Source organism: Aulostomus chinensis, chromosome 24 (genome assembly GCF_037954235.1).
Source record: "Aulostomus chinensis isolate RoL2024-O1b breed Wild chromosome 24, RoL_Achi_v1.0, whole genome shotgun sequence".
Classification (NCBI taxonomy): domain Eukaryota; kingdom Metazoa; phylum Chordata; class Actinopteri; order Syngnathiformes; family Aulostomidae; genus Aulostomus; species Aulostomus chinensis.
Genome location: NC_141343.1, coordinates 4726104 through 4744240, shown reverse-complemented (window position 1 = coordinate 4744240; position 18137 = coordinate 4726104). Strand labels below are relative to the sequence as shown.

At 48.9% G+C, this 18137-nt stretch overlaps 3 protein-coding genes across 3 annotated transcripts; 2 read left to right on the top strand and 1 right to left on the bottom strand.

The window, feature by feature from the left end:
• Positions 1 to 9317, top strand: otub1b (OTU deubiquitinase, ubiquitin aldehyde binding 1b). Its single transcript, XM_086198193.1, has 7 exons — positions 1 to 95; positions 1064 to 1125; positions 4919 to 5017; positions 5130 to 5248; positions 7182 to 7266; positions 7599 to 7793; positions 8775 to 9317. The coding sequence occupies exons 1-7, from the start codon at positions 11 to 13 to the stop codon at positions 8970 to 8972; spliced, it is 843 nt and encodes a 280-aa protein (XP_086054319.1). The 5' UTR covers positions 1 to 10; the 3' UTR covers positions 8973 to 9317.
• Positions 9318 to 9650: 333 nt separating this feature from the next.
• Positions 9651 to 11562, top strand: cskmt (citrate synthase lysine methyltransferase). The gene is made up of 2 exons (XM_086198194.1): positions 9651 to 9852; positions 10145 to 11562. The coding sequence occupies exons 1-2, from the start codon at positions 9771 to 9773 to the stop codon at positions 10831 to 10833; spliced, it is 771 nt and encodes a 256-aa protein (XP_086054320.1). The 5' UTR covers positions 9651 to 9770; the 3' UTR covers positions 10834 to 11562.
• Positions 11430 to 17651, bottom strand: epdl1 (ependymin-like 1). The gene is made up of 12 exons (XM_086198239.1): positions 17427 to 17651; positions 17299 to 17333; positions 17076 to 17210; positions 16417 to 16603; positions 15804 to 15891; positions 15387 to 15502; positions 13479 to 13616; positions 13307 to 13341; positions 13011 to 13145; positions 12751 to 12943; positions 12521 to 12608; positions 11430 to 11921 (listed from the first exon to the last, which is right to left on the bottom strand). Exons 1-12 carry the CDS (start codon positions 17491 to 17493, stop codon positions 11804 to 11806), a joined length of 1335 nt encoding a protein of 444 aa, XP_086054365.1. The 5' UTR covers positions 17494 to 17651; the 3' UTR covers positions 11430 to 11803.
• Positions 17652 to 18137: the final 486 nt, after the last annotated feature.

The window sequence follows — 18137 nt, the reverse complement described above, 5'->3', positions numbered from 1 at the left end:
TGTGTAACGAATGAGGTCATCCGGGGGGAGGAAACAGATCTCGACAGCTAAGATGGCGGAAGAGCAGCAGGAATCATCACAGGGAGAGATGGAGGGTGAGACAGAGACAGACAGCACACAAAATACGCTCAAAACAACGAGGTCATCCCCCCGGCGGTTGTAGACTGCTAACCCACGAGTGTCTGCTCGGAGGTGGAGACGCTGCCGTCGCCACGGCGGAGGGAGCCGACGTGCAGCGACGAGCTAGAAACAGAGGCCAGAGCTTGTCGGCTAACGGTAGCTAGCTAACGTTGCTACACAAAGAAAAAAATCCGCTTGTTTTGATACTGACGGGGAAACAGCGAGTGACAGTCCCTGGATGTGTGACCTCGGAAAATAATCAGTCTTCAGGCTCAGTAGTACAGAAATGACAGGCTGGATTTGGTTGTTTAAATGACGATATTCCTCGTGACCGGAATTTGTTTTGTTTTCATGTAGGTCGAGCTAGCACGCTTTAGCTGGCTGTCGCTAGCCGATGTTGTGCTAGATTGGGCTCATGTTACCCACGACCCTGGGCAGGATGGAGATTGAAACGTGTCTGTGAATGCTCAGTTGTTTTAACATAAGTGTAAATTTAAAAAAGGCATTAATAACAGCGCGACACACATGAATGGAAGCCCTCCACCAGCCACAGCAAAAACAGACATTAAAACGAGTGCAAAATGGGATTAAATGGTACTATTTTGTCAAAATAGCCGTGGTATGCTGTTTGATTTCACGTGAGTGCAAAGTGCAGCAGTGTCAGTATATAATGATTATTTTCTGCAGCTCTACAGCTGCTGGATTGGATGAAACCAAACACCAGAGCCGTAACTCTTCCAGTCCAGCAGGGTGGAAGTCACAGCAGTGTCTCTCTCCGTTTAGAAATGTGAATTCTCACGTGTGGCCTGAGGGCTGGTCTTGCGTGGGTCAGGTCATTGAATGCAGGTTACATGTATGTTGTAGTCATGATGCGTCCTGCTTTCTCCTCTTTGAGCTCCAGAGGCCAAAGTGCTGTATTTTTCTGTCTTCTGTTTTCTTCCAGGAGTGAACTGCCTCGCGTACGACGAGGCCATAATCGCTCAACAGGACAGAATTCAGCAAGAGGTGAGAAATTCCTTTGTACTGGCAAGAGCAACGTCATTAAGTCAGTGATTATTCTGCCTCTGAGCTACAAGATCAATACGGTTCCAGTTTTTGGTGGTTTGTTGCCCTGTTTAACTTCCCTCTGGACAGAGTTGAGCCCTCATGCTGCTGCCAGCACACACAGTAAGATGTTGGGATCAGTTGTTGTCTCTTCAGTTGTTTCCTATTATAAGCACGTCATCCATGATGAAAGATACAGGTCGGTGTTCAACGGGCTAATGAGCATGCAGCATGATTAGTGCTGCTTCCTCTGAGTGAGAAGGTCAGAGGTCAAGTTCTTGTCATCTCAGTTGCTTTTTGTGCAGGTTTCCTCCGCCATCAAAGGACATGCATGTTAGGTTACAGGGCTCCACAGTGTGAGCGTTTCACACATTTACCACTAAAAATAGATGTGTGTGAAACAGAAACTGCTCAGGAGTGTGTGTGTGTAGATAAATCCCCCAGTCAGCCGCCAGTTTTTCATACAACAAAGATGAGCTTCACGGCGCCGAGTCGGATTCAGAAAACTTAATTTATCTCCGTGGGGGGCAATTAAGTGTCGTCCAATCCTCTACTGTCACCGTCACGTTCCAGCTGTGGCGCTGCTTACGTCCATCCTGTGCACAGCTGTCGGCTCAATCAACAGCGTTTGACAGTCCGAGCTGATCGCACTGCTTCTAGTCAGCGCTTGTGACTCCACCATGGCGAGGAAGACGGGGCTCAGCGCTCGGCAGGAAATACAAATAGCCTCTGAGAGAAGGATTTTCAGAAAGGAAGTTCCCCCAGTTATGGCGCGGTGAATCTGTCCATTTTCAAACTAAACCATCCGATCACCAGAACAGACAGAAAAGGAAAAACCAGGCTCTGAACCAACATGTGGCAGAAACATAAACCGAGAGGGAGAATGATGTAATCATCAAAATCTGAGCGAATTCACGAAACAGGGCAACGTGTTTTCGTGTTTTAGAAGTAAGAATGACTGTAATACAGACGTGTTCATATGTGAGGAGCATGTTCATGCATTGTTGGTATATGGATTATATTATAATAATGATGTATATCACAGCCTAGCTGGAAATGTGCCTGTGTGAAACCCGCTTCACATCCCGCCCTCAAAATGCTGACGTTCAACCGTGATTGGTCGATGTAAAGCAGCTGACGACACCAGCTGGCGGCCAAAACTGTGAGAAAAGTGGAACACAAGTCCCACGAGTGTCACCGTCGCGTTCAGACCGATGACATACAGACAGTCCTAGAAATGTGTGCGGTAGGTGGAGTGCGGTCCAGCTTCGTCGTGGCTGATTGTGATACCGAGGATGAGGAGGAGGATTGTTGTGAGAAAACGCGCTGGTTTTACTCGCAGGCTTCGCTGATGTGTGAATGATGAGGAGGAGTGAGCGAGGAGCGTGTGACAGCTGGTTTTCATAGCTGTGCTTTTACACCCTGAATCCCCAGGAGGATGAAGGACGTGAGTGAAGCTCGCCCCCCACCCCAGGCCAAACTTTGGGAAAAGAGTGTGTTTCGTTTGTGCTGGTTTGTGCTGTAAAAATTTCCGTGTGTGCTGCTATGGTTTCTCAGTCATTAAAGATGATTTTTTAGGTCATCCAGAGTTCACCCAGCCCCCCATTTGCCCCGATCCCAGAGTGGTGCCGTCTGTTTGTGCCGTAAAAATTTCCGTTTGTGCTGATTTTAGAGGTATTACACACTTTATTTTCTGGTGATGACGCTGTTCGATGGAGCACCCCGAGCACGTTAGCCGTTTACTGTAGCCCGATGTCCATATTAGGTCAATGACGCATGCAGGAGCATCCTGTTGGTGCATTCAGGTCATGGCGTTTCTCTTTCTCTCTCGCCCTCAAATAGTGATACTTTCCCTCAGCAGGAATGTTTTTGAGCTCGAAAAGCAACACAACCACAACTTTATTGCGTTCAGCCACGTTTTTCCGAGCATAAGTAATGAAACGCACTTATGTCGGAACTCGGAATTTCCGAGTACAATCGAACGCAGCATTATTCCAACGATCACACAGTGGTAATGGGTTGCTCATCGTCAATGCTCATCATTTAACACAGATTCCTTGATTACCTGCTCCAACAGTCCTGTCAGCCACAAACATGGCTTGAGTACCAATAAAGAGGCTACATTATAGAGCCAGTGTTCGTTCTTCATTTGAAAGACTGATCACGCCATGCACCTGCCACTCAGGTCCACTCGTGCTGACTGAATCATGGGGAATTACAACAAAACCTCCACATGCACATGAGGAGCACAGATTTCATCTCCCTCAGCAAATTCAAACTTCTGGCCAACGTAAGTAAAATATGGAAAAACTGAGTTAGACCTTAATAGACCTTCATATGGAACGAAAAACATTCCCTTCTGCAACATAAATAGTGGGTGAATCACGTCTACATTGCACCACGACTGAAAATCCTTATCTCTGCTAGCCTGCTAGCTAACGTGTTCACATTAGACGCATGTAGGCAGTCATCGCATTTCAAAGAGGCTTGACCCTGGGCGCTCTGGACATCATGTGGCCGACTGCAGGAGGGCTCCATGTGTCTGGAAGATGTACGATGACCTGGGAAGTCAAGTGAAAGCAGCATCAGAGAACACAAAGATCCGCCCACATGCTGGGTTCCACACAAAGCAGTGGTTGCATGATTGGTGCAAGGTTCTGCTTTTTCCACATTCCATGTTTCATTTTGCACATAAAGTCATGTGTTGTGTCATTGTTACAAGCCTGAGTTTCTTCTTCACGCTGTCATCAACTTCACATTCATGGTTGTATCAATGACAACCGCTGAAGTGACTGGCTTGAACCTCACTGGTACGGACCAACGCTATGGCTCGGCTACTGCTCACCGGCGCCTCCGCTAGCCAAAACACGTCATTACAAATTACGGGAAAATCGATCGAAAATGCGGAAATTCGAGCTGTACATTCAACATCACGCTAAAATGAACGAATACCAACCTTGTGCCCGTATCGTCCAGATGCTAAATAAAATCCGTTGCCTGTTGCACCGGCAAACTTTTTGTGACTGACGATCGTCTCTCCTGTTTTGGTTTTCGGCAGCACCGTCTGCTGTCATGAACAAATAATAACATGGGCTTGACGAATGATGAGAAAATTTAAGAACAAATATAAAAACAGTTAAAGAATTGTATTCGCAGTAGTGGAGAAACGGTACCATTAAAGTTCTTCTGTAGGAAAAAGATCCAACAGTGTAACATGTTCACCTGAAGTTCGTCCCGTTTGGAGCGAGTGGGGGGTTTGGTGACGTCATCACCAGAAAATAAAGTGTGTAATACCTGTAAAACCGTAGCAGCACAAACGGAGTTTTTTACGGCACAAACGAAGCACAAACAAAACAGACTGTTTTCCCGAGATTTGGCGTGGGGTGGGGGGCCAGCTTCACTCACGTGGATGAAGGTGGTGTCACAGCTGTAGGTGACGACTGGATCGCCAGTGTTTTTTAGATCTGGCGCTCTTCTCTTCGCTCTCGGGAAGACTGTGACGGAGAAAAGGCGCTGATGAAATATTGAGTTTTTATCAGGCTATGATTTGCTTTAGTCTCTAATTAATGTCAGATCAAACCTAATCAGACCTATTGATAGTATTGGCTGTTTTTAAAGGTCATTATAAAGCTGTTCAAAGGGACGGGGGATGTCCGTCACCCTGGAACTGTTGTAGAGGACCGGTGCAGCACCCAGCTGACCGGGTCAGTCAGCCATGAGTTAAGCTGCTCTGCTCATCTCTGTGTGGGTGCAGATCGCCAACAGTAACCCTCTAGTGTCGGACAGACAGGACCTGTCGGTGCTGCAGAGGGAGTACGCTGAGGAGGACACGGTATATCAGCTCAAGATCAAGGTCAGTCCTCCTCCATCACTGCTGCGGCGCCAGGCTGCAGTTCCTCCACCGCCCACCACTTACTGTTACTGCACTGGAGTTCACCACATGGTCATTTCGTTGTGTTTTGCAGGACCTGTATAAAAAATACTCATACATTCGTAAGACGAGACCAGATGGGAATTGTTTCTACAGAGCTTTTGGATTTGCACATCTTGAGTCCCTGCTAGATGACAGCAAAGAGCTACAGAAGTGAGTCTCCTCTCGCCCGGAGGCCCCACCTCCTTCCTCCTGGGCGATACTCCAGCCCAGTGCTGTTTCCTCACACTGATAGTTACACGTTCTCTGCAGTCATGAAATAAATATTCCATGATGTTTAGTGGAAAGTTGTTGCCGCCATAAACGAGCCATGGGATGACTATTTCAGGCGCCCCCCCCCGCCCCCCCAACAAACCCCCCGTTATGTGAAACAACAGCAAATCTTAAGCTCACAACACTTAAGTAGTGTGCTTGATAGGGTTGAGGGGACCAGTAGCAGACCGTCTCCTGTCATTGCTGGACTGATTGTCATGTGACGGCGGAGCTGACAGAAGAAGAGGACAGCCCTGTTTGTCCGGTCTTGTCTTGTGCAGCGGCGTCCTCTGGTCGTTGGGAGCTGTTGTTACTTCACAAGCAGCTCATTGATTTGCTCAACCCCTCGGTGCCACGCTGTCATGCTTCCCCTCACACTTGTAAATGTTTATTAACACCCTTGTCCCTCCGCACCACCTCGCCCGCCCCCGCGTGAACCCGCTAATGAAAGCAGTTGATCCTCTTCCCACTGCAGAAAACAAAACAGGTGGAAGCAGATGTTAGCAGGTTTTCTGGCTTGTGGGCGTTGAGTTGCACGTTGAGCAGTCGGCTTGGTTGTGATGCGGCTTTGGTTGGAACACTTGGATGGTCCAGCTTGTCCATCCTGTCCAGCTGGACTCATCCTTCTTCTCCTTGTGGTGCTTGTTAATGAGCTCTCCAGACGCCACCCAGAACTTTCCCTCCGTCACAATGACTGCTGGAATGTTGGTCCAGCAGCAGCAGCGTGTTTGGATTCACTAGCACTACGACTAACAGCAGCATTGTACAATTCATATGTGACTCAGTCCCCTTTTCTATGAAACGATCTCGTGCTGAACGTTGTTAAGCTTGTTGTATTTTATCCTCACTGCTGGCCAGACGAGCAGCTGCAGTAGACGGATGTGTAGCGGCGGTGAAACGGCCTTGAGGGTAAATTAAAATGTTTCAGGGAAAACTGCTAAAGAGGAAAGCGATGAAGGCAGGCAGCAGCATTCATTCGTGCCTGGAAATGAAGAGAACTGACTCTTTCCTTCACCAGTGAGCTGCTGTTCCAGTGATGGACCTCATTCAAGGGCAGCTATGACCACAAGGTGGCAGCAGCAGCGTCAGCAGTGACTGCTGTATACGATCCTGACAGCATAAATCTAATCATCCTAAAAGAATGTTCGGCTCCTGCCTCGGAACGCTTAAGTTGAAATTATAATTTAAGTTAACAAACCAAACATTGCACCAGCGTATGCTACAGTACAGGTTTCTTCTGACTCAAATATTAAAATACCTGCTTGTTGTCGTTGCTTTGACTAAGCAAACTCCCTGAAGTCCTCAGTAATGTCACCTGAGAGAACTTTGTGTCGGTGCAGGTGGAGTAGAGTGGCTCAGCTCCACCCCGTCATGCTGGTGTCGTTCTGGTCTGAGCATCACCGCCGGCTGCTCTCTCCTCTCATGCCTGTGCTGCACACGATGGCGTGGTTACGCTGTAAGTGGTGAAACAAGTTTGCGACTTTTCCCCTTCAAGATCTCGTGAACTTTGAATGTCACTGCATCTTGTTGATGGTGCGACCTCACTTCCTCTATCGTTGTCCTAGCGAATGAAGCAGCTCTCTGCACTGTGCTGCCGACGCGCTGCGGGCCGGAGGTCAGCACGTCGCCATGCAGCTGCACCACTGATATCATGATCAGGCACTTTACCACATGAATATTGAGAGTGACAACATTGGGAACTGCTCTGAACCGTGCCGACGTGCATAACTGATCAAAACTCCCTCTGTGGTTTTTGGTTAACCACCAGCAACACGACTAGAAAATCTCACTTGCTCGTGCAAGTACACTCACCACGAGTTGTCTGTCCCTTCAGGTTCAAAGCAGTCGCAGCTAAAAGCAAACTGGACCTGGTTAACGAGGGATTCACCGAGTTCACCATTGAGGACTTCCACAACACCGTGAGTCTGCTGCATGACAGCCAACAACACCGCGTTTACTGCTGCTGAAGTTGCAAGTAGTTCCGACTTTTGGTGTTTGTTTTTTTTTTCTACCGGAGCCAAGACGCTGCTGTACAAAGTCTGTATTAATTTTTGTCTCAGTGTTCACAAAAATGTCAAATGTCTCCCAGTTCCACACGTCCTGTTAGATTTGTGTTGTCTTGGTTCTCTGTGTTTGCTGCTCGTAACTGTGACCTGCTGGAGTCTTTGATTTAACTGGTCGGTTGGAGCCGAACATACAGAAAACTGGGCCAAATCAATCTCAACCATCTCACTGACGTCCGTCCTTGTAGTTCATGGATCTGATCGAGCTGTGTGAGAAGCAGCCGAGCCTGCAGGAGCTGCTGGGTTCCTTCAACGACCAGAACATGTCAGACTACGTGGTGGTGTATTTACGGCTGCTCACCTCCGGCTACCTGCAGCGAGAGCACGGTTTCTTTCAGCACTTCATAGAGGGAGGGCGCTCCGTCAAGGAGTTCTGTCAGCAGGTGGGTTGGAGGAGTTCTCAGATGTGTCAGCAGATTTCCCACCACTTTGATGACTTTAGCTTTTATATGTCTTTTCTGACGTGAGCATCGTTTTAACATTGTGGTGGAGACACAGGACGAACCTTGGCATAACTGATGTGCTCGGTGACTCGGGGACCGTTTAACCCTGGAATTGGCAGGTCGCTGTGTTTCCATATCCAGAAAGGTTTTTACACTCGCTTGAGGGGTTTTTTTGGTGCATTTTTCAAAAAAGGATAAATGCCCAAAAAAGGAAATGAAAATGCCTCATTAAATAAACTCGGATTCGGTGAATCTGTAACTGACGTGGCTGACAAACTTCCCCTGCGTCTCCAGTGAAGCAGCGCTCAAACACGGCACTGCAGAGCTACCGCGCATGCACTTCTCCCGGGCCGCTCGTCCCTCACGGCCATCAGGACGCTGCCCGTACTTCCATCTTCTGACTTCATGGCTTATTTGCTTCAAACCGCTCGATGGAAGCGGCTGTAATTTCTTTTTATTCTGGATATCTAAAGTTTGCTTAAGATCAACCGCACGGGCTGTGAGCGTGGCCCTGAGGCACCCGAGTGGCGTGAGGCTCTGGTGAACCTCCTGCAGCTCTGTTTCCTGCAGGAGGTTCAGAGCAGTTTTGCTGAGGGAGGATAAAAGTGCATCAGCAAAGTAAATTTGAGAGCAGAGACCAGGGCGTGTGCAGGCTTTTGTGTCTCAGTTTGCTGATGCAAACGCTTCTGACAGACAGCGGCGGTGCGTCGATTTTGACTGCACGAGTAAAAAGATCCCAGAGAGAAGAGAAGGAGCGGCAGACAGCCTGTCTGAGGCGCTGCAGCGTTCTCTGCTGATGTCGTCTGAGAAACATGATACATGTGACCGCACCGGTGCTGATGGTACCAGAACCAGTCAGGTGCTCATGTCCAGCACTGGAACTCTGCACACATCCATTGTGTTTTCTTCCTGTTTTCCAAGGAGGTGGAGCCAATGTCTAAAGAAAGTGACCACATTCACATCATCGCCTTAGCTCAGGCCCTGAACGTATCCATCCTGGTGGAGTACATGGACCGAGGAGAGGGAGGGACAGTCAATCACCACGTCTTCCCCGAGGGTGGCGACCCACGCATCTTCCTCCTCTATAGACCTGGCCATTACGACATCTTGTACAAATGAGACACTCCAGGCCGCCGCCCACCTCATCAGCGACCCACAGCAGTGGGTCTGATAACTTCAGCAGCCACGTTGATGAAGTATGCATCTGTGTATGAGATTACACTCATGTATTTGAAAAAAAAAAAAGTTAAATCACAGTACATGCCCCCCCCCCCTCCGTTCCCCCCTCATCAGAAAATGGTTAATTAAGAAATGTTTGACAATAGAAGTGACTCCAGGCATTTAGAGTTGTACAGGTTGTTTTTTCTTTTGTGGTTGTAAATGTTATCTACTTGCTTTATGTTGGATTCTTTTCCTTTGTTACACTGCGTTTCATTGAGTTTTATTAAAGGGATTTACATCTTACGCCTCGTCTTCTTTTCATTTTGCTTTAAAGTGTAAAAGTTGGTTTTTAAAGGCTTGAGAAATGAGAAGTTGACACCGATCGTCTGCCTTTAAACTGTAACTGTAAATGTCTGTTTGACGTGTGATTGATGTACAAGCCAGGAGGTCTCATTCAGAACTCAGAACCAAAGGTGAGATGTTGGTTCTCCTCCCTGTGAGGGAAGAAGTTCCACTCAGTGGAAACGAACTCCAGATCCATCACAACTGAATTTTCCAAATGAATCTCAAAAACGTTTATTTCAGGGGGGGTCAATGCACCAGCAGGTCACCGACACGTTACACGCGAGTGTGCGTTCAAGTGCTGTGACGCTTGGTGTGACGTTGGACACGAACTAACCAATCAGAAGCAGCACCTGCAGAAACGCCAAACAGCGAGAGTTCAAGAGTGAAGACGGGCCCGGTCCCCAAGTAGCAATGTCCCGGTATTTAAAGCCGTTGGCCGGGACGAGTCGGAGGGTCGTTGGCGTGTGTGTGCGACGTCACTCCTCTCTGACAGGTATGTGTTGTCGAGCAGCACGCGGGCTGCTACTGTAGCTACCTGCTTGCTAGCTTCTCGGCTAGCTAGCAGGTTAGCACGCTAGCTGACTAGCCGGTTAGCTCGCTGCTGTTCTGGGGGATTTTGTGTTTTTAGTCGTTCAGTGTGTTTTTCAACTAATTTGGACGATGACACAATCACGAGAGAATCAAGCGTCGGAGTGAATTAACATGAAGTCACTGTCAGTTGTTTCCCTGATAATTGCTGTTATTTTGGTAACATGACGTCACAATCCACGTGTTTTTGTGTCCAGAGGAGCTGATTGAAAACATGGACAAGAGAGCCACGTGGGACCGCTTCTACGCCGAGACTAGCAGCAGGTCTTCCCCCCTCAGGAACTTTGAGTGGTTCTTTGGCTTTCAATCAGTCCGGGACTTGATTCTGCCCCTGGTGCAGAGCACGTCCCACTCAGATGCCCTGCTCCAGGTTCTGGATCTGGGTTGTGGCACCTCTGATCTGGGACCCTGTATTTACAGAGACTCTCCTCACCCTGTCCAGGTCACGTGTGCAGACATCTCCCCCATCGCGGTGAGACTCATGCAGGAACATGTCCGAGCCACACCCATCCAACCTCACAGTTCTTCCTCACTGCTGGACTTTGTAGAACTGGACTGTACGCAGCTGCACCAGCACTTCAGGTCCGGCAGCCTGGACCTCATCGTGGATAAGGGAACCACCGATGCCTTGTTGAGGTCCAGGGAAGGGCGTGGGAAGGCTGGCCTGGTGCTGAGGCAGTGTCTAATGGCGCTGCGGAGGTCCGGGTCTCTGCTCCAGTTCTCAGACGAGGACCCCGACGCCAGGATGCTGTGGTTGGAGACTGAAGCTCAGGAGCGGGGCGTGATGGCGGCAGATGTGGGGGTGCAGGAAGTGGGGGAACTCAGGGGGGTGTGTTACTACTGCTACCATGTGACTCCTCGCCAGCTCACTGGACCGGGATGCTGAATGCAAACGAGCCAATCATGAATGTGCGTTTTCACCTGATGTTTGACGCGGAACCAGCGGAGCTTCGCTCCACAGGACGACAAAGTAAAGTCGTTCAGTGAAGCCGAGGACGCTCTGTCCTAGAGATCACGAGAAACACACGTTCTGTCCAGGTTTAATCGAAAACGTACACTTTATTGCCCCTGAAGGTGGATTTACTGCAGGTTCTTCTTTGATTACAGAATAAATCGAGTGTATTTTTCCTCTCTGTGCCGTCACATCTGATTAAAACTGAAACACAAATACCTTCAAACGTGTCCCTGAAGCCCACGCAGACGCACCCACGTCAGCGAGGGGTTTCAGAGAATTTACATGTCTTTGATTTCAGCAACTTGAAAAAAATGATGCGTCACAACTACACACTTCTGAAAATGTTAAACAGAGGAATTATGTGATGCTGGAAACTTTCTCCTGCGCAACAGAAAATCCAATGTGTTTCTAATCTGTGGCGGCGGTCAGCAGTGTGACTGTCCAGCTGTAGCAGGAGTCACGGTGGAGCGCCGCGTGTCCCGCCTGCCGTCACGCTGACCTCGTGATGCCTTCATCAGTGGTTCAGGGTCTTTAACGTGAGAAGTTCATCATCATGAACTGTCACTGCGTCCGTGAACGTCTTTGTCACGTGAACAGTTTCTCCGTGTTTCCTGCGTCACAGCAACTTCACATTTAAACCGATGACCAATAAATTTGCTGTCAACCCAGCAATTAAGAGTTGAAAGTCTCTGACGAACCTGCATCAGCAGCTCAGAGCTACGCTGTCAAATCCAATCAATGAAGTGAAATGATGTGATTCTCTTATAGAACTGCTCTAACACACACGCACACACACACTACAGTGTAATGGAGTCCTTCCTTCATGCTGCTGCAGCATCACTGGAAATCTCCCCGATGACATCATCACGCTGGGACATCATTACAGTTCAATCCTGGGCATCTAGAACCAACTGAAGAAGGTCACGGGTTCCCCTGTCTGCTCCAGCTGGGCGTCCGCACACAGAGGTGGAGGGACGAACAGCTGGGGGTCCGCTGGACCGATGACGTTGTTGAAGAAGCTGAAGGTCAAAAAGAAAAGAAATCACCGCAACGATGCAGCGATGAGCCAAGTATCTGCTGGTTTGTTGTTGAGAGCAGGAAAACATGAAAAATGAATGATGTGAATATAGGAGCTGCTGCTCCTGCTGCCAGGCTCTAGGGCCTGTGTGTGTGTGTGTGTGTGTTGGCACATTAAATACGTCTGTATTCCATTCACTGCGGTAGTTCACGGCACAGGTTTGAACTCTGAAGGTTTCCCACATCAATCCAATGACGATGTTTTTTGTTCCCTCATTCCAGATATTCTGCAGTTATGCCTCAAAGTATCTAGATTGAAAATGCAGGACTTCGCCGTGTGCCTGCTGCCCAGGGACCCCCCAGGGTCCACAACTGCCCCCCCCCCCCAAACACTGAAACACCAGCAGAGCTGCGAAGACCAGGAAGGAAATGTTCTTTTTTTTTGTACCTTTAAACTCAAAGTGATTTTTTATTTAATCAAAACAAAAATGACGCCAGTGAGATTGGCGGGGTCACGTGTGCTCCCTCAAGGGCGCCGGCCGACATGTTGGGAAACGCCCCCAGGTGACACACCTGTGTTCGCGGCGGTGCCTGTGCTCACCTGGTTACGAGCCAGCCGCTGGCGCTGGTGTGCAGCAGCGTGCTGACAGGAACGCAGCCCAGCTCTGTGACGGTGCTCACGTACTTTGCTGCAGAAGCACAGGTGAGAGGTCAGCGCATGGAGCGGCGCAACCAGTCTGGCCGGTTACAGGAGCCGAGCTCCTCAGGATCAGGGAATGTGGTTTGCTGCAAAACACAAAGATGGCCTCCTCCTGTAGAGTTTCATCTTACCTGTTTTCTCATTTATCTGCAGCTCCCCCACCCAGGTGTTGACCAGGACACCGCGCCCCAGGCCAGGTGAGCTTCCCATTACAAGCTGGCCGACCAGGGAGGCGTTGGGTGGGGTCGCCAGTGGGTGGAAGTCGACGGCCAGGGCCTTCTTGTAACAAGTGTTGTTGCTGTAGTTGATGTCGTACCCAACGCCCTGGTGGACAGGGAGTTGTGCGTTAGTGGGCCTGGTTTGTTGGACGTGGTGTGTGTGAGGGTCTCACCTGTGTGTAGAGGAGAAGAGCATCAACGCGGGAGGTTTCATTGTGGGATGATACGAACTTGCGCAGGTGGATCCGCTGTCCCACAGCGTCGTAGCTGTACTTGGCAAAAGCCATCAGCTCGTCGCTTGGCGTGAACTTGGAGAGCAGCGACATTGATTTACTCACAATCATTCACCATCGCTGGAGTGACGGTGAGCCGACTCGCTCCACGCCACCTTCGTGATGCTTTGGTGCTGCAAACTGAATCAAAGTGAAGAAAGTTTGTTCGCTCAGCAGCAGAATTGGAGAGGACTTACCACAGACAGGCCTCCCGTCAGCAGCCGGGGCGACGCTGTCAGGGAGGAGGGGTTTGAATCACATAAATCACTTAAATCACATCGAATCTGCAACGTTTTCATGATTTCTCCTCCCAACCGTGAAGACAGGATTCAGATTCACTCGTCACTTCATCGTCTGGGTTGAACTTACTGCATTTTTGTGGACTTTGTGCCAGGCTGCCCGCTGACAGACACACACACAGGACCAGGAGTCTCATGCTGCATGCCGGTAGACACTGTCCTCTACACTGAGACACACAGGCGCCCCCCCCCGCTGACTGCTCACTTCCTTATATTCAAGCTGTTCAGACTCCCAGCCAGCATGCAGGTTTTGGGGTTTTCTCAGCAGCCTGTCCTGCCACAATAACGGTAGGCAGAGACAATATGGAAATATGGAGTGTAGTCGGGTGTGTGATGTCATCCTGTACTTCCTGGGTGGAGACATGAGCTCCAGACCTCATGGAAGGATTTCAGCTTTTGTAAGAAGAGAGAATCAACCTCTGACAGGTCGAAGCCAGCTTTTCTCCTGTAAAAATGCTTCTTAAATATCAAACCTTTAATGAACAATCAAATAAATCCCTCCATGTTCTCCCTCTTCTCCTGTTCAGGGTGGTGGGGGTGGAGCCTATCCCAGCAGCCTTCCCCCTGGACAGGTCACCAGTCCATGGCAGGGCCAACACATAGAGACAGACAACCATTGGCTCTCCCAGTCACGCCTACGGTCAATTTAGAGTCTGGATTAACCTGGTCCCTCTTGATGTCTTTGGACTGTGGAGGAAGCTGGAGTACCAGAGAGAACCCAGCAGGAACAGGGAGAACATGGAGACTCACACAGAAAGACCCTGTGCTCCAGCCGGGGCTCCACCCACAACCTTCTTGCTGGGGGGCCACAGTGAGGACCACTGCTCCACTGTGCCACCAATAATAAATCTAATATGATCATAAAGAACAAAGGAAAACAAAGAATTGTATTCAAAACACACACAACATTGTGTTTTGGTGCTTGAAATATTCTGGTAAGCCCTGCCAACTCGGACTAACACACACACACACACACACACACACACACACACGTCATTTCCCATAGAATCCACATCATCTCATGTAACAATTCTTCCAAATACACAAACAGGCAGTTTTTCTATTTATGCCTTCACATAAATGTATATTTATGCACGTGAATGTACTCCCTGTGGTACTTATATGTTTGAAGTACATCTCATCGAACTCTTACTCTTTTCACTCCAGGCTCAATCCATTATTTTGATGAGCCTGATAAAATATTACTTGTCCTTTCGTTGTCCAGAGGTTTCCTGCAACGAATCCATAAATGTGGACAAGCAAAATAATTGATGGGAACATCTGAACTGGGACTGTGTCATGATTCTGTCCGATGCTTTCGTCTGCTCCTCCTCAGCAGCACTTGTGGCCTCGCGCTTCCACTGCAGAGGACAATAAGCTGAAGCTAAATCTGGTGATTAATGCACCCACGAGGGAAAAGTGACCCACCAAGTTCAGCCTTTGCAAAAATGATCATGTTTGATTGACGCTGTCAGGGAGGCATCAGGTTGCAGTTGCGTTTTCTTCACTGGTGTTTTTTTTTTAATGTTTCTTTACATACGAGAGAGAGAGAGGGCGCGAGGTGAGAAACAACTTATCTTTCTGAGTGTTAACGACAACACAAGTGTGTCAAAGTAGAGCTGAAGGTGGAATCTGAATCATCTCAAACCCTCAGACACGCAGGCGTGGCCCCCAGAGACAAGTTCCAACACCGTCTTTTAAAAATCAGTTTTATTTTGTGTTAAGGAAATAGCCTCTGATTATTACAGAAGCACAAATGCATCATTGTGTGACCACTGGAGGGCAGCAGAACACGCAGACGCAACAGGAACACATTTTGTCTGAGTTGGCGAAAAAGAAATCTGATTTGTCTGATTTGCATCCAGTAGAAGTCTGAGATCACGAAGCTGCTGAAAGCCTCAGAGATGAGAGGTGGCGCACGCCGGTTCCACGACAGATCTCCGACACATGCCAGTGATCAGTGGCGGCGATCAGTTCCTCCTGAGGAACAAGCTGAGGAAATCTGTTGCTTCCTTCCTCATCACTCCATCTTGGCAGAAGTCTGGGGGGTTGAGCTGACTCGGGTCAGAGATCCCGATGATGTTGTTGAAGAAACTAGAGAAGCAACACAGTAACATCATCACACGAGCAGGTACAAGTACCTCTGGTCTCCCCATGAGCTCATTTAGGTTCTCACAGTTCATCAACTGTTGGTCCTCATGTACTGCACCAACAACAGGCCCCCCTGAGGGCCTCCCCCTCCCCCTGGCTGAGCTGAGTTGAGCTGTCATGGGTTTCACAAACATTATTTTCCTTGTTCTTTTTTAATGGAAGCTTCTGTGCTCTTACTGCACCACAGGAACACACAGTTGTACTTCCCCATCAGGTCCTCAGGACGGAAGTGCAGGTGTTTTACCTGATCAACACCCATCCGAACTGGTCCGTTTGGTACGCAGTGCTGACGGGGATGCATCCGAATTCAGTGACGGTGGTCACGTACTTCCCTGCAGGATCAGTGACACATGAGGGAGAGTTACAGCCCTTCTGACCTTGTTCAGAGATTCAGGGAAACTCGACACCTGAACACGGCATCACGCCGAGTCCCAGAAGCTCAGCGTTTGATTCCCGAGACAGAAACAGAGCGAAAGTGACCGGCACAAACAAACTCTCTGTCAGCAAGCGTGTGGCAGTTTAGTATCCCAGGAATACACACATACTGTGCCACTTCAGTGCGACCTGTAGAGGTCGGACCTGAACACACACATTATACAGAATGTGTACTTTTATTGCAGATACTTAAGTAAACTCACATAATTCTCTACTTTTACTTCAGTAGAATTTTTGGAGACTTTTTATTGATCTGGGTATTTTTACTTTTACGTGAATAAAAGAAACTTTGGAAGGAGGGGAAAAAAAAAAAACCTCGGCCGTCGGTCATGTGACATATTCGTCACGCCTGAGAGAACATGTGTGATTTCACTGGCTCCATATGCGCTGGTTCATTTGACTTGTTACCTAATACTTCTCACCTGTTTGGTTGGGCAGATCACCTGACCAGGTGTTGACCAGCAGTCCCTGCCCAGGCCCCGAGGAGCTGCCCAGCACAGCCTGGCCCAGCAGGGAAGAGTTTTTGGGGATGGCCAACGGCTGGAAGTCTGTGCTCAGAGGTGCTTTCTTGCATGTACGATCGGAGCTGTTAATCTCATACATGGTACCCTGATGGAGAGAAGATGGACGTCACCACTGATCGGGACATTTCAGATTAATGGAGGACCGAACGCTCCAGTTGATTCCCTGAGTCCACATTTATTGTGCATTTTTTGGACATTTTTAGAGACAAATATAAGATAAATGTCATCCAGAGAGGATTGAAACTCCCTGCACTGATGTGTTACATTCATCCGTCAAATTTGTTAAATCTTTCTCTCCTCGTGCTGTAAACCGATGGAACAGGACTGAGTATCCACTCTCACAGGCCGCCTCACCTCTGCCCCTCATCACGTCCACTCTTTACTGCACCAACACTGTTGAAATGTATGATTTTAACAACATTACTGCAGTTATTTCAGATCAATATGACAATAACTGTGATAACGTGTCACCTGCACCCCCCCCCCCCCACACACACACACACGCAGTGCAGTGGGTGATTTCCTAGATTCTGGATGAGATGTGATGCTTCTCTCACCTCTCTGAAGAGCAGAAGAGCGTCGTAGGTGAAGGATTTATTCTGGTAGATGCCCATCTCCCTGAGTCGTATCCGCTGTCCCAGTGCGTCATACAGGTATTGGGTGTAAGTCCACAGTTGTTCGTTCTGCGTGGACTGGACCGGGACAGGAGCACGAGCAGACATTAACAGGACCACACAGATATTTACAGTCATAGAGCTCAGGTTCAACTTTAGGACTCACCACAGTGAGGGCGCCGCTCAGGAGAGGGGGACTGGCTGGAAGAGATGATCACAAACACCTATCAGGTGTGTCCAGACATGAAAGCATCAACCTCTGCCTCTCATCTTCGTCTGTGTTCTGAGACTTACCGCAGGGGTGAGGCGTCTGGGCCAGGCAGCCAGCGAGCACACACGCGAGGACCACCAACTCTCTCATAGTCAGACTCGTCTCGCTGCAGCTGTCAGGCGAATGTGGCGTTGGAGGAGGAAGGTACTTCCTTATAAACCAAGAGGCTCCGGGTCAAAGTCCCGCCTCCAGGTTTTACCTTGAACCCTGGCATACTCTCCTAGCTGCTGGAGCAGTCGACTCACACTGGTTACTCTTTGTATCCACAATCAACCAACATAACCAACTAAACCACACCTGCTGCTGTGCGTGGCTGAGCTATGGGGGCAGAACCACACATTCGTCAGTCACACACGTTCAGGTGAGTGTGGATGCGTGCCGATGGAGGTGAGAGGGGAGGAATGTTTGCCTTCTCTGGGCGGAAACACAGATAAAACCCGAGACGTACGTCCTCCCAGCGGAGAGGAAGGTCACATGTTCTCACCATGACCTCACAGTCATATGAGCTGAAGGTGTGGGGCTGATGATGGGTCACATGACCTCCGATAAGAACAGCAATCACAGTCGCCACCTAATTATTCAGCCCTCGATCTTGAATTTGAGGCCATGTGATGTAACTTGTGGCAACAGAATACATACATTGAGGAACAGGATAAACTTTTTTTTTTTCTTAATTTGAGTCCACAGGATCTAAATGGTCTAAAATATAAAATGACGTAACGGAACAAGTTACA